Source organism: Sciurus vulgaris, assembly GCF_902686455.1.
Source record: "Sciurus vulgaris genome assembly, chromosome: 11".
Classification (NCBI taxonomy): Eukaryota; Metazoa; Chordata; class Mammalia; order Rodentia; family Sciuridae; genus Sciurus; species Sciurus vulgaris.
In genome coordinates, this window is record NC_136472.1 from 96,126,333 (window position 1) to 96,142,098 (window position 15,766).

At 34.0% G+C, this 15,766-nt stretch overlaps 1 protein-coding gene across 1 annotated transcript in view; it reads left to right on the forward strand.

Moving 5' to 3' along the window:
• The window catches only part of CNTN5 (contactin 5), a 1,212,510-nt gene that overhangs the window by 725,530 nt on the left and 471,214 nt on the right, over positions 1-15,766 (forward strand). Inside the window, exon 5 of the mRNA XM_079101923.1 lies at positions 7,539-7,760. Coding sequence (XP_078958049.1) covers positions 7,539-7,760 — 222 coding nt within the window. The remainder of the gene's footprint in view (positions 1-7,538; positions 7,761-15,766) is intronic.

Here is a 15,766-nt window from a genome sequence, read left to right on the forward strand (position 1 = left end):
CATCCATCCTTGCAAGCTTCATAAAACAGTAGCAGCTAAAGTTGCACAGTTAACATTAATCCTCATCAAAGAGAGGACAGCCTTAGCAATTACCCTGCAAAAGGTCAGATATCAAATTTCTTTATGCTGACTTTGATGCCAAATTGAGTCACAGTGCAGGCTTGGAGATTGCATGACTTCTGCTTTTTCTGTACACTGTCATCAGTATACACTGCTACTCTCTTCTTGCTTGACTTATGAGTCAATGAATAATCATTAATATTCTTAGAAGTGCTGCATATCACTTGGTGTTACAGTTTACTTTTTTAAGATTAAACTAGCATTATAGAGAATAAGTGAATTTATATAGGATATTTGTCATTTCATGAATTTTTGGTTTTCCTTACCCATCTGCAGCTATAAAATTTTACAGTGTTATATGAAGTGCTGAGAAAAAAAGAAGATTCATATCCAGAATTCAATAGCAATATACTAGTTGTATGATAAATATTTTAAGAGCTTTCAAAGGTCTTTAAAATATATTTTTCAGACTTAAGGACATAAATAGAATTCTCAAGTTTAATTCCTGTCAGAAAATTCAGGAATATTTAAAATATGGTAAGAGTAAATATTTTAAAATATTCTTTATCATACTGACATTTTATTTTGTTTTATTCATCAATATTGCCATAAGAAGTTCTAGTTCTACATATTCTAATCCATTATTTCATTAATATTATTTACATCCAATGGTAATGTTATCATCTATAGAGTGACCTTTTAAATAATGAAAGAGAATGCTATTAGTTTCAAGACTGCAAGTAGAGGCAATGTCATTCTAACTTAGTAGACTATGATTTTATTAAATAATATAAGTTCAGTGGCCCCAGGGTCATTCGATTAGGAAATATTTAATGAAGGTATTAATATTTACTCCTATCCATCTTCCAGCCAGAATTTCATGGTGTGAGAGCACCAGGTTAATTGAGTTTTATCAAAAAAAATCTCTTTGCCACTTTAGAAAAAACTGTAAGGTACATTCCCTAAAGTCTGATCTATATAAAGTAAGAAAATAGAAGAAGAAATGAGTAACATATTACTAGATTCTTCTGACATTTCAGTCTAGATATTTATTAAATGATTGAGGAGCTGAAGTTTTTTTTTTCTGAAAAGAAACTGAGAGACTCTTCTTTTCATACCCTGCTCAAGAAAATGGAGAAAAGATGAGTAGATTATGCTCTGACCAATGGAATCACAAGAATAAATAAGTGTTGAGTTTTCCATAGATCTATAGTTTCTATCAGTGGTCAGATTTTTTTTCCCTTGAGAATTTGTTTATTGTAGTACACCTGTTAGGAAAGTTTTTAAAAAAATTTCTCCTCCCATTACCCACCCTTGTAACTCCTCAGGGTAAAATGTGTATTAAAATTGGGTATTTATATTCCCATTTCATGACCTAATCACAACTGGAAGGGGTAAACCAATTATACTTACCAGACAGCAGTGTAGGGTAATAACTAGACTACAGATAATAATAAAGAAAATATAGTTATCATTTATTGATTTCTCACTTTCAACCAGGCACAGTTCCATTTGCTTTATATGTACTATTTTGTTTGATCTCCATAACAACCTATAAGGAAGAACCTATTCCCTTCCAAAAGCAAGGAAATGGAGTGATAGAGCTATTGGTGTGCTGATAAAGACATGGAGATGTTATGAAGTGTAGTCAAGATTTAAATCCATGCCATCTGTCTTCAGAACCTACACTGCAGATTACTGATAGCTTCTCTCATTTAAAAATCTCAATCAAAAAACTGACTATCCATGGCAAGGGAGGAAGACATATGCCTCAGAGCTGAAAAAGAGCATTATGATTCCCAAGAATTAAGCCATGATGCGAGCATCATTTAAAAAGAAAAAAAAAGTAATTTTCTTCTCAAGGCACTTTTTTTTTCTCCATCATATGTGTCATACCTCCTTTTTTTTTTATCACAACACAGTTGACATTTACTCAGTTTCCCCAAACTCAGGTAGTGAGTCAGATTAGACATGAAAGGTATGAGAAATTTAAGAAATAAAAACACACAGAAATAAGTGAAAAGATGGGGCATAGAGGGATGATCCAGCTCTGATGCAAACAGGGATCTAACACAAATAAAGCCTGTGGGCTTTATTTAAATAGGTAGGAACCCCAATGGGATTCAGAGTGAAGAACTTCCTGAGGTAAACAGGAAGAAGATGGCAAAAACAATTTAGCTAGCGCTTAGTAGGTTATGGTCTACCACCTTTACTTCTGGGCTACTGTGTTAAAACCTAGGGCCGTCTGAGCCACTGGGCAGGAGGTCAGCAAAATCTGAATAGTCTGGATGGAATTTCATGGAGAGTTCTCAGAAAAGCAATCCACCTGCTTTGAGATAGCTCAAACCCATAATTCATTCACAGGCCCTGACATAGTTTTATGTATTTACAGAAAAAATACATTTGTGTAATGCTCTTCTACTAATACACTACTGCTTCTTCTACTAATACAGTAGCAATTGATGATCTTCCACCAATATATCCAGACCATAAATCCTGTGAAGCTAGGGACCTCATGACCTTCCTTTGTGGTTTGCTCAATCCTGTATTCCCCATTCGTAACACAATGTAAAAATTCAATAAAGAGTTATTGAAAAAATCGATGAATGCTGAATGAGGAAGGAGTGAATTAGGTAGAAAATGACATTTGAGTTTGCAGAAAGAGAGCGAGAAATTATGTGCACAAAGAATCCAGTCCCAAGCCCCTCAAAGTGCCACTCAGAATTTCTGTTTCACTTGGCCTCTGAAATCCTGGACCGAGAGTTTAGAACTTTCAGGTAGAATTCATCAGGGAGGGAGCTGATGTTTTTGAACAAGATCACTTAAGAGGTCATTTAGATTGAAAAGGGTTGTTTCCTAGGGTTAACCAATGTCTAAAAGTTCAGGAGACAAAACTAGCAAAAGAGATAGAGTGCCAGTAAGAAAAGAATGAAGACTTGAGGTTATGGCCTCTGGGAATCATGAAGAAAATGTTTAAAAGGAAAAGGGATGATTAACTGTGACAGACACTACTCATAGGTATGATGTAGTGAAGATTGGTCTTAGATTTAGCAATTGTCTGGTCATTTTTAATGTTGAAAAGAGATGTTGTGGAAGGATCCAAGCATTCTTCTGGGAATAGATTCAAGGGAGGATGGAAGGAGAAGAATTGGGTGCATTTACCATATACAACCCTTTTCCAGGAGAATTGCTGCAAATGAAAAGAGGTGGAAGGAATGATAAAGTCAATAGAGCTTTTTAAAAAAACTAAAACAATGTTTGTATTGCTATGGGAACAATCTAGCAGAGGCAAAAATAGATGCTAAAAAAATAGAAGTAATTTTCTGGAGAGATGTCCCAAAGTAGTAAAGATGGGATGGACTGGGATCCAGGTTGGTCTTTAATAGATATTCAGTTCTTCATTTGACCACCAACAGTGAAAACAAGGCAGACTGTACATGTACACCTGCAGATGGTAGGAGCATATGAGGGACTCTCTGCTCTGATTGCTTCTATCTTCTCTGCAGAAGATCAAGAAGGAAGGAATGTGAGGAGAGAAGATAAGATGTGACTTATTTGTACTGGAATGCATGAGAGTAAATGAACTAAGCAGTAGCACTGTGAATAGCAGCTCACAAAAGGTCCCTGGAGGTTAATGATAAGGAACTAATATTTTGAAGCATGACTTTGTGTTCTCTAGCTACAGACTATGTTCATAGTTGGATTTAAATTTGTGGTAAGTTATTAGCCTGTGAAAACAATCTAGGGTAAAGGGTGAAAGGTGAAGGGCATTGTGATTTAGGTACATGAACTCTAACCTGGAGGTTACTAGGGAGAGCAGGATATGGGAGGGTGAGAAGGTATTATGATCAATAGGTGGTAGGCCTCAAAGTAGTTGCTCTCCTAGATAGTATTGCTAAAAGTGGGGGTGTAGTTTGAAAGAGATTAAAGGATAAGATCAACAGAAATGCAAATTCTTGAATTTTAATATAGGAAGGAGGTGCAGCTGTTTTTTACTGTCAACAGATTCCTACATTTGTTGGGTTAATGTAGTGCCCCAAAGTTGAAGGTTAAGCAAAGTTCTAAAACTGAAATATACATTTTCCCATTTATTTATGCTAATATAGCTATTTTAGAGATTTGAGGATCCCTGGAACCTGGATCAAAGAGTAGGAAAGTGGGGATGTCACAGAAAAAGACTGGTTAAAAATATCTCTGAGAAATGGAATGGCCTGTTTGAATGATAGTCCAGTGCACTCAGTCCATGAGACTCGGTGGAAGTGGCAGTGTGGAGGTTCAGTACTCTCTCCAGAGCTTAGAAAGTCCTCTTAACCCCTTGGCTCTAACCTCACTGCACATCTTCCCCACACTATGTAGAGCAGGCTTTGCTCCACTCTGTGCCCCATCTCTGCAGGGTCAGCTTCTGCACTTGATCTCTGTCTTATCAGCTGTTTCCTTATCTGTGCCCAAAGACTCTCTTCCTCTTCCTTCAGGGACATCCCACTTCCCTGCTTTTCCTCTTTACCATCCAGGTTTGACTCTCTCTGATTTTTCTCTTAAATGTTGGTGCTCCCCTGAATTCCATTTTCATTTTTCAACGCTCTATTTCCTTTTAAGTACTTCATTTTCAAATTGGTTCATCTTAACAGTTTCAGTAACGCTTTGTTTGAGTATCATTTAATCATCCCTCTCATAAACCTGAACTCTCCCTTACATTGGCAGAACCTTATAATCAACATAAGATCCCAAGGTCCTCCTCAGGCTCTCCACCTGTCCAAACCAGAATCCACTCACTTCCAGCACAAGCTTTTTCCTGCATGCATTCCTTTCCATCTTTCAGTGGTTAGAGCACATCTAGTTCTTTTCTTTTGCTTCTTTTCAGTCTATTTAGTCAGCAATCTTTTTGATTTTATTTCCATACATATTATCATCTCCCTACCCTTGGTAATCTTTGCCTATCTTACAGCTTTAGGCCCTTGAATAGCATCTGCCTTGTGTCCTGTTGTAATATGGCACTGCAGCCAGAGTGGTCTCTGAAACTTCTGCCATTCCCCTTTCAGAGCCATACTGGATTAGCATGATACACTAATCATTTTCATCACTGGTCCATTGCTTACTAATCCAGCCTTACCTCTGCTCCCAGATCACTCCCTCACACACTAGGCTCCTATTTTAATTCACCAAGCGTATCATGCTGCCTTTCCTTTACAGGTGTTCACAAATTTTCTTCCCTTTGACTAGAATATCTTTCCTTCTCTGCTGTGGGCTTTCCTGAGCTGATTGCTAATGGACTGTTGGAACTCTGCTTAGATAGAATTTCCTCTGGAAAGCATTTTCTTATGGTCATCATCCGAATGAGAGGATTCCTTACCCATATCAGGGAGCCCATAACTTCCTAAATTATTTTTTCTATTGCATTGGATTAAAATTGTTCCACACTTGACTTTCATTTCTACTGGATTAAAACTCCTTGAAGATGGAGGTAATATTTTATTCACCTTTGTGTCCCTAGCATTTGACACATGCTAATTTCTCAATATAGTGTTTGTTGAATGCACAAATGAATGAATTGCCAGAATTCTAGTAACAGCTTTAGAATCACATTAATTGATAGAAAGGCAACTACTATTGCAACAGATGCAACTGATTACATAACAAACGATGCCCTAGTGTAGAGTACACAGCCAAATTACCATTTGACTCATCTCTGTTGACACAAATGACATAAATCAATTCCTGTACCTCTTGGAATGTGAACCTAAAGCTGTGATTATACATGATTACAACCACATAATGATTCTAGCCTTTTTAAACTTCATTATGGTCTTCTGGTTTTCTACAGATTATCCCTTTCTAGCTTTAAGAACTATAAAGCACGACCTCATATTTTATTTTAATTTTAACACTAGCCTGGGATGGTTCCTTTTTCTTTTTTATAAATGAGCAGAGCAAGCAGTTAAAACACTAAGCAGCAGACTGTGCTGAGAAATAAATAGGTTCAGAAACTAAAACTACAAACCACCTTAAAGGAAAACTCATTCCCTTTTCATTACCTTACACCTCTAGGTGCCAAAACTTGCATTTAATTCCAAGTTTTAAAGAAGATTTTATGTCTACCCATAATTTATTCTCACATAGCTTGCCCAAGAGAAGTTAGCTCTTTTCAGTTAAAATTGATCCACCTTCATTGGGCTTCTGCTTGAATAGCAAAGACTAAAGGACATGAATCTCTTAACAACTCCTGATGGGCTTGAACTACACATATCATACTCATTTTAAGTATGGAAAACATCTAAAAATATGCTTTTTAGAGTTTCAGAGAACTCATATTTACAATTTCACAGTGCTGAAGACGTTAAACTTAATTTGATGCTTAACACCTAATGTGTTATTTTCAAATCACAGAAATGCTTCAAGCATTCCAAAATATCTTTATGAAGACGTGTAATGATTCTAAGTAATTTTAATTATGAGAAAGCTTACTGACAAAGAAAATTGCTTCTATCTTAAACTAAGTTAGCAACCACTCAGGTCAAATGTCAGATACCTTCAACAAAAATGACTGATTACTAAGACTATTTCCATGATCAGCAAATTATCTGGTTGAATTGATATTAGACATAGAAAAGAATCCCTTTCCTAATTGCTCTTTAATATTCATAATTTTTTAAAAATAATTTATATAACAAACTTATTATTCCCTGTGAATGTAGAGAAAATTAGTACAATCTATACCAGGCGCTATGCTTACCTTTTCTAAGCAAATACTTTGGTAATTAAATTATGGACAAAACATTCTCAGCAATTAATAAAAGTGAGAGTTTTATAATATTATCCCACTTGAAAATATTAAGCTATATAAATTATACGACAAAACATACAAAAGAAATTCCATTCAAATTATTTTTATGTCCCATAGTTAGTTTGCTTTTCCTGTTTAGTCTAAATGTACGTGCTCCGTTAGATACATTTCCTTTTAAATGACAATTTATAGGTGATGCAGATCCAATCTATATTTAAAGAACAGAAGTGAGAAGATTAATTTTCCCCCACATTTTTAACAATAAAAAGAATCTGATCTGATGTATGTGGGATGACTATAGTTTCAGAGTTTTTAGAGAACTATTAAGGAAAATGCATAGCTGATTCTCAAATTGGGAAAGTATAAGACTTGAGCTTTGGATGCCCTCATTCCTTCCTTTCCTTATTTTCCCCCTCTCTTTCTTCCTTCCCTCCATCACTGTTTCTTTTTTTACTTTTTGTCCCCTTAATATCTTTTCTTTTCATTTTTTTCTTATAGAAGTCCAATATTACAATCAGTAGATTTTTTTCATAAAATGTTCTAAAATATAAAAGTTTTTTTATTCACACTGTAGTTTGAATTTGGTTGCAGCTCCAAGGAAGATTTTCAACCAAGTCTTGTGAAGAAATAATTTTCATAGAAAAATATAAAGCAGTCTCCTTATAATTCTCTTTTTTATTATTGTTTTCTTTTACAGAGTATTCTGAAGCTCCTCCTGGTCTCCCTACTTCACATACTACTTTGCTAAGAATAAAGAAGAGCTCCTCCTCCTCTCTCTTTGGTTCCGAGGCCAGACAGCGATACAGCAGCCCTTCCTTAGGAACACTGAGTGTCTCTTCACCCAACTGGCGAGGGGCAGCTCAACACTATTATTCTCCCATCAGTCTTTATCATTCCTCAGATGCCTTTAAACAAGATGGTAAGTGTCAAAGAAAAACCGGGAAGATGAAGTTAAACAGGCCAGGAAGGTTTTATTGAAAACTATTCCAACAGGGATCAAGATGGCTATAATAGCAGAGAGAGATTAAACTTCACTGTGCTATGACTAAAGGCAAGAAAGTTTTTAAGAGGTATGGTGAGCTGGAGGAAAATTAGAAGAGTATAGAGGAGAACTTGGTCAGCACGGTTAGGCCATCTGTGTTTATTTGTGTTTATTGAAGTTAGTCTCCTACCCTCTCACGGAGACTAGGACCCTGTGATTCTCAATGACTACATTTCAAATGGATAGCTAGCTCCCAGGTCCTTGAGACAGACATTGCTGGCTTGCAAAAATGGCAGTGATTGGAAGATAATTTTTATATCAAAGGACCTGAGAATGAGTTTGCAATTTCAGACTTGTAAAATTTATGTTCTTAAATAAAAGGAAGTTCAAGACTAAAATAAGGAAGAAAACAGAAGTTTGATAAAGCAGAGGAAACTGTTAAGGCCAGCTTGGTTAAAAGTCCCTTTTCAATTCTAAACATTACTCAAGTATTTTAATGTATTTAATTATTATTTAATTATACTCAATGCCAATCATGATTTAGGAATAAGACTATTGTATATTTTTATAAGTAAAAATACACATTTTGAGTGGCAATTTAGCAATGAATATCAATAACCTTAAAGTAGTTGTATAATACAACTGTTTTATTTCTGGATGTATATTCTGTCAAAAACAGCAGGGCACACAAAGGTATATGAATATACTTAGCATTATTTGAGTGTTAAATAAGAAATAATGTCCAACACTAACATATCAGTTAATTTAAGAACTACTCAGTAGCTATTAACATTATCATTTGATAAACATTTTCTAGATTTTCTCTAACTCTTTCATTATTGAACATACAGGGAAACAAAATAGGTATTAGGTTAATTAGCAACCAGGGGGACATAATAACACTTCATTTTTAACAGGCTCTGTGCCAGTATTTTACATAGCTTATCTCATTCAATTACTTCAACAAATATGTGTGGTGTATATTGTTACTATATTCTATAGACATGGAAACTCAGGGATAGGTAGGATTTTGCACAAGCTTATACTGCTAATAAATAGTTTACCCAATTTTCATTTACATGTCTACTGATTTTAAGACCAGTATACTTGGTTAAATTTCAGTTATAAGTGATGGATTAAACATTATAAGATATATTTGCAAAAATTAAATTGCTTGGAGAGATTTTTATGTCAGATATTCAAATGTCAAATTGGGTTGTGGAGCTAGGCACAGGCAAATTCATCCCCCCTGATTATTTAACTTGTTTGTCAAATAAAATATGTTTTATTTGCCAAAGTATATACTAAGTATAACTTTTAAAATTTCCATTATTTTAAATGCAATTCTATACTCAATCAGGCAAAGATATTTTGGGTTTTGTATTCTTCAGGCATCATTATTTTATGGGATCATGTATAAGTAGAATATATTGAGTGTTGAGAACTATGAATATTCAGATTTGGTGTAATTTTCTACCAGCTAGTATTCTACTTTTTTGTCCACTTGTCCCAAATGGAAGTTCAGGTACTTTACAATGATAAGTAAAATATGGCAAGAAAATATGAATTAAAGCACATAACAATTAAGCAAACAATAAATCTGGGGATATATGATGAGCTAGGCATAAGACTAATTCAAATTATCTGTTGTAAACGCCTGCATTTATAATAGAATACCTTTATACCTGCTATGCACTGTTTCATTATGGGTAAGTAGTAGCCAAGGAATGAGACATTTTGGTCATTTAAATATTTGACAGTATTCAAATATTGAAGCAGAATAGTTATTCAATAGAAGCACAGCTATTTCCAACACAGGTCAGTCATTTTTTCTCGAGGGTCCTCATTAAGCCTTTATTATTTGATAAAATGTGCACTGACCTGAACTCTGTCTGTCTGTCTGTCTGTCTATCTATCTATCTATCTATCTTTCTATTTATTTACATTGAAAATTGAACCCAGAAATAGTAAAACTTTTAGCCATATCCCCAGCCCTTATTTTCTTTAAGTATACATTTTATTTAGAGACAGGGTCTTGCTAAGTTGAGGAGGCTGACTTTAAACTTGTGATACTCCTGACTCAGCCTCCTGAGCCACTGGGATTACAGGCATGTGTCACCAAATCCAGGCTGAACATTATTTTTACTGTATAAATAATTTCATCTCTTTCAACAAAGGGACGTGGAACCAAAATAGCAACAAAAGGATAAGTTATTCTCTAAGTCTGTGCTCCTGGATCTTAAATGTATATGTAAGTCATTTAAGAATCTTAAAATATAAATCCCATTTTAAAAATCAGGAGTGGGGTCAGAGTACCTCAGTTAGAAATATGTTCTCAGTGATGCTGATGCTGCTTGATTATACTTTGAATAGCAAGGTCCTAGTCTGGGAACCAATTTAATATAATGTAAGTCTTTTGCAGAACTAGCTTAATCCACATTTTACAATATCCAGAAGAGTGGATAGTTTGAGTATTTCCCAAGTAATCTTCCCTAACTACTGTTGTCTCACCCAAGTATTTGATAGATCTTGACTAGACATGACTTTGAATTCTTTCTCTCTGACAAGAGTCTGACATATGGCTTTTGTCAGGTAATTCCCTTTAGCCTTGATAGAGAGTAAACCTGAGGTTAACATGTTCTTGTGAAAAATGAGAACTCTAACAGAGCCTGAATGAAAAGTCATCCCACTCATTCTCAGAGTTAAGCCAAGGAGTACCACAGGTAGAGCAAAGATTTTTCTGACAAATGCAAACACTCAGTTTGAAGAGCAATTTGGTGAAGTAATTCCACTACTGGATATGAATCCTAGTGAAACACTCCCACACATATATAAGAAAATTAAAAATATGTTCACTGAAATATATATTTAAAAGTGTAAATCAGAAAACCTAGGATATCCATTGGAAGGGAAATGGACAAATAAATTGTATTTTTCCCTCAATGAAAACCTACAACTCTGAAGTGAATGGTTTATATCTTTATGATACAAAATGCATATGCCTCAAAATATAATGGTAAATATAAAAAGGTAATTACAAATAATAAATATAATATGATGCCATTTATGGACAATATGTGGATACATCTATGTAGTTATTTTAAAGCATGAACTTGAAACCACAAGTAGACTCTAGTGCTTATCTCTGAGGACAAAGGAAACGTGAGAAGGAAAGGCATAACCACACCTTAGTGATATTCAATTGCTTAAAAATATTCTGAAACAAATATGATGACAGCAGTAGTAGGTAGTGGTACCTACAATGGCTCATGGTGCCCCTCTCCTGACATTTATAATTCAATACTTCCTGGCTCTTAGAGCTGTCCTATTAGCTTGCTTCTGGAAAAGAGATTCAGACAAAAGTATGGGATATGACTTTCAACATGGGCCTGAAAAAGATCCTGGCTTCTGTCTTGTTTACCTTCCTTTGTCTCTGGCTTGCTCTTGCTAATAGAAGTCAGCCAATGTTGAGAGCAGTGTCCACTGAGAATAGCCTCTGGCCAACAGTCCATGAGTTATTGAGGTACTCAGTCCCACAAACCTCAGGAACTGAACCCTGCCAATAATCACATGAGGGAGTTCACAGTTGGAGCAGTGAAGTATTCCAATCTTCATGTAGTCCCTCTTCAGCAAAGACGCATATTCATAGGACCTGGTTAAACCATACCTGTTTTCTTGACCTGTGGAGATAGATGATAAACATATAACATTCTTTTTGTTTTCTGGGTATCCCTTATGTTATTCTGACAATACCACTACATTTTATTTTATTTTATTTTTTAATTTTTAAATTTTTTAAATTTGTTCTGATTAGTTATACATGTCAGTAGAATGCGTCTAATCATATTACACACAAATGGAATACAACTTCTCCTTCCTCTGACTGAACATGGTGCAGAATCACATGGGTAGTGTAATAATACGTGTGTGAAGGATAATAATGTCCATCTCTTTCCATCGTCCTTCCCATCCTCACATCCTCCCCTTACTCCCCTCTGCACAATTCAAAGTCCCTTCATGCCCCACCCCATCCCCCATTATGGATCACCATCTGCTTATCAGAAAAAACATTCAGCCTTGGATTTTGGTGTTTGACTTATTTCACTTAGCATGATATTCTCTAGCTTCATCCATTTACCTGCAAATGCCATAATTTCATTCTTCTATAAGGCTGAGTAATATTCCATGTGTATATGTACCACATTTTCTTTATCCATTCATCTGTTGAAGGGTATCTGAGTTGGTTCCATAGTTTACCTTTTGTGAATTGAGCTGCTATAAACCGTGATGTGACTGCATCACTGTAGTATGCTGATTTTAAGTCCTTTGGATATCAATCAAGTAGTAGGATAGCTGGATCAAATGCTGGTCCCATTCCAAGTTTCCTGAGGAATCTCCATACTGCTTTCCATAGTCGTTGCACCAATTTGCAGTCCCAAAAACAAAGCATGAGTGTACCTTTTCCCCCACGTCCTTGCCAACACTTACTGTTGCTTGTATTCTTGATAATTACCATTTTGATTGGAATGAGATGAAATCTTAGTTTTGACTTGCATATCTCTAATTACTAGAGATGATGAACATTTTTTCATATGTCTGTTGATTGTATTTCTTCTTCTGTGAAATGTCTGTTCAGTTCCTTAGCCCATTTATTGATTATGTTCTTTGATTTTTTTGTGTTAAGTTTTTTCAAGTTCTTTATGTATCCTGGAGATTAGTGCTGTATATAAGTTGTATGTGGTACAGATTTTCTCTCATTCTGAAGGATCTCTCTTCATGTTATTGATGGTTTCCTTTGCTGAGAAGAAACTTTTTAGTTTGACTCCATCCCATTTATTGGTTCTTGATTTTACTGTTTTTGTGCTTTAGAAGTCTGGTTAAGGAAGTCAGTACCTACACTGATATGGTGGAGATTTGGTCCCAATTTTTTTTCTATTAAGTGTAGGGTCTCTGTTATAATGCCTAAGTCTTTAATCCAGTTTGAGTTGATTTTGTTCAGGGTGAGAGATAGAGTTTTAATTTCATTTTGCTACATGTGGATTTCCAGTTTGCCCAGCACCATCTATTGAACAGGCTACCTATAAACCAATGGTACAGAATAGAAGACACAGAGACAAACCCACAAAGATAGAGTTGTCTCATACCTCTACATTTTCTATAGAGAATTCTCCTCACAATGTAATATTTCCAAAGTTTAATCCATTTCATCCATTTTCATTTTCTGTGTCATCTTGTAGTCATCCCCACAGCTTGGTACATTTTTCTAGGTAACCACTCCCTATATTTTGTCAAGATTTGTTTATATACTCTTCTTTGTTCTCCTTCATATTTTTAACAAAACCCACTTTTTTGTTTTATTTATTACATTAACAGATGCTGAGAGAAAGAAGGAAATGCTTTAAGCAGAAGAGAGAAAAATCCAACTTCCCTATTTTACTTAATAGTTTATATTAAATGTATTATGATTTATTCATTCTATTCAAAATTCTGAAATATTTAAGACAAAGGAAATTTTGTGAAAATCTCATGACTATATTGACTTTATTAAATTTAATGTTTTATCTAATTTGCTTTAGTGTATTTTTTTGCACAAAATTTTATTGAAAGTTTCTGAATTCCTTATTCAGATTATGTGTCCCCTTTTAGTCGTATAGGAACCATTATATGAATTTTGCTACTCACCTGAATGGAATGTTATTGTTACCATTCTGATTTGTCTATAAAATTTATGTACTAACCTTTAACATAAATTTTACTGAGTATGTCATTCATGATTTACCTTTTCGGGATCAATATTATATCACTGACCTTTATCTTGATATTTTCAGTTCTAAGTTCATTTTATATCCTACATGTCTCATCACTGTATGACTATACTACAATAAATTTATTTCTTTTTGATGAGTATTTAGGTTGTTTCTAATTTTCTGTTGTTGGAGCATCAAATGGCTGTTCTTTTGCATTTCTTGTTGACAACAATGCTATGTGCATTTTAGTAGTGCTATTTTTTATATTAAACTATAGATACAATTGCAACTTTTTAATATTATATTGCTTTAAGTGATTCTGTAAGTGTTCCCATTTCTTTATGTTGTTACCAACACACAATATTTTTTTTTGCCAAAACTGAATGTGATATGTTGTTTTTTGGTTTTATTTTGCATTTCCTTGTCGAGTAAGTTTAAAATTATATTATGTACATATCAAACATTCTGTTTCTTCTATTTATTGCTTATTCATATATGTTGAATGTTTTTTCTATTAGAACATTTATATAATTAGTAAAATTCATTATAATTATCTTCTCTAAGCATTTACCTTGACTTTTTACCATGCCAATCGTATCTTTTGTTGAACAGAACTTTTAATTTCAACATAATCAGAAATAGCAATATTTTCCATTGTAGTCTCTGCTTTTTGTATCTTAAATTCAAACCTTTTTTTTTACTTTGATGTTTAATTTGTTTCTTACTTGAAATTTGGATTTTTTTGTTTAGGTATTTGAATAACTTAAAGTAGTTTTTGCATACAATATTAATGACAATATCATTTTTTCTATTTTCAGAGTACTGTTTATTGACTAAGATAAACTACTGTTTTGTAAAACAATCTCTATCATGTTTTCAAACATATTTTAAGTTCTTTAATAATAAAGTTTATTATTTGACATGTTTTGTAAGATTTATTCCTAGATATCATCAGTTTTATTCTCCTAGGAAACAGTAACACAGTAAACATAGTTGACTATAGTCTGGATCTGTTAAATCTGGTATCTAAAGTCCCATGATTCTGTTTCTGTTGCCTGGTATTTCTGTTAGCCTTTGCCCATATGGTCTTGTCCTGTATTATATGGTGGATGCTGCATTAGAGAAAATTACTTGTAAAAGTAGGTAGCTATGTGGTTAGGGAAGAAACACAAACTGAGAAGCAAAAAAAAACGAAAACAAAAACAGGAAAGGTTTGTCTATCATTAGCTAGTGTCTCCACATTTTTTTCTTTCTTTAGGACATTTTTCATTTTCCCATGCCTCCTGCTGGTTAGATCCAGTTTCACATTTGATTTTCTCTCTGCTGTTTTGGATTTGATTTATTATATGAATTTTTTTTTTTTTTTTTTTTTTTTTTTTTTTTTTTTTGGTACCAGGGATTGAACCCAAGGGTGCTTAACCCCTCAGCACCATCCCCAGTCCTTTTTTATAATTTATTTAGAGACAGGGTCTCACTAAGTTGCTTAGGGTCTCATAAAAATGCTGAGACTTGTTTTGTTCTTGGGATCCTCCTGCCTCAATCTCCCAAGCTACTGCAATTATGGTGCTTGCCACTGCCTGGCATGCCTATTATTTTCGATATTATTATCAACTATTTTTTTGGTGATTATCATTTGTGTACTTAACTAGAAATTTCCCAAGTATAAAATTTATGACTTTATTTTCCCAACATGCCATATTTGCATGCTTTACATCTTATTGCTTTTGCTTATATTAATTTTACCTTTTATTAACAAAAATAAGCTGTTAAATAAATATTTAATATTTAATTATATTTTCACTTTTTAGTATCTATAGTCATATTTTCTTCTTCCTTTTTCCCTTTTTTCTTGATGAAGCATATCTTTTAAAACCAAGAACAAGACTGTGGCATAGTCTTTGTATGTTTGAATATACCTTTATATTGCCTTTACTCTTAAGTGATAGATATTTAAGAGTATAAAATTTGAAGCTGACAATTATTTTCCCTGAATAGTTATATTCTTTTACCAAGTAAGAAGTCTGTTATAAATCTAATTGTCATTCCTTTGCAAATGGATTCTCTAATGCAAGTTATTTCTTGTCTAATTCTTGATGTTTTGCATATTTACTATGTAGTTTCTAAAAGTGGACTTCTCTTTATCTTCCCAGTACTAGTGAAGTATTCTGGAAGGAAAGATAACATGTTTCTGTTCAA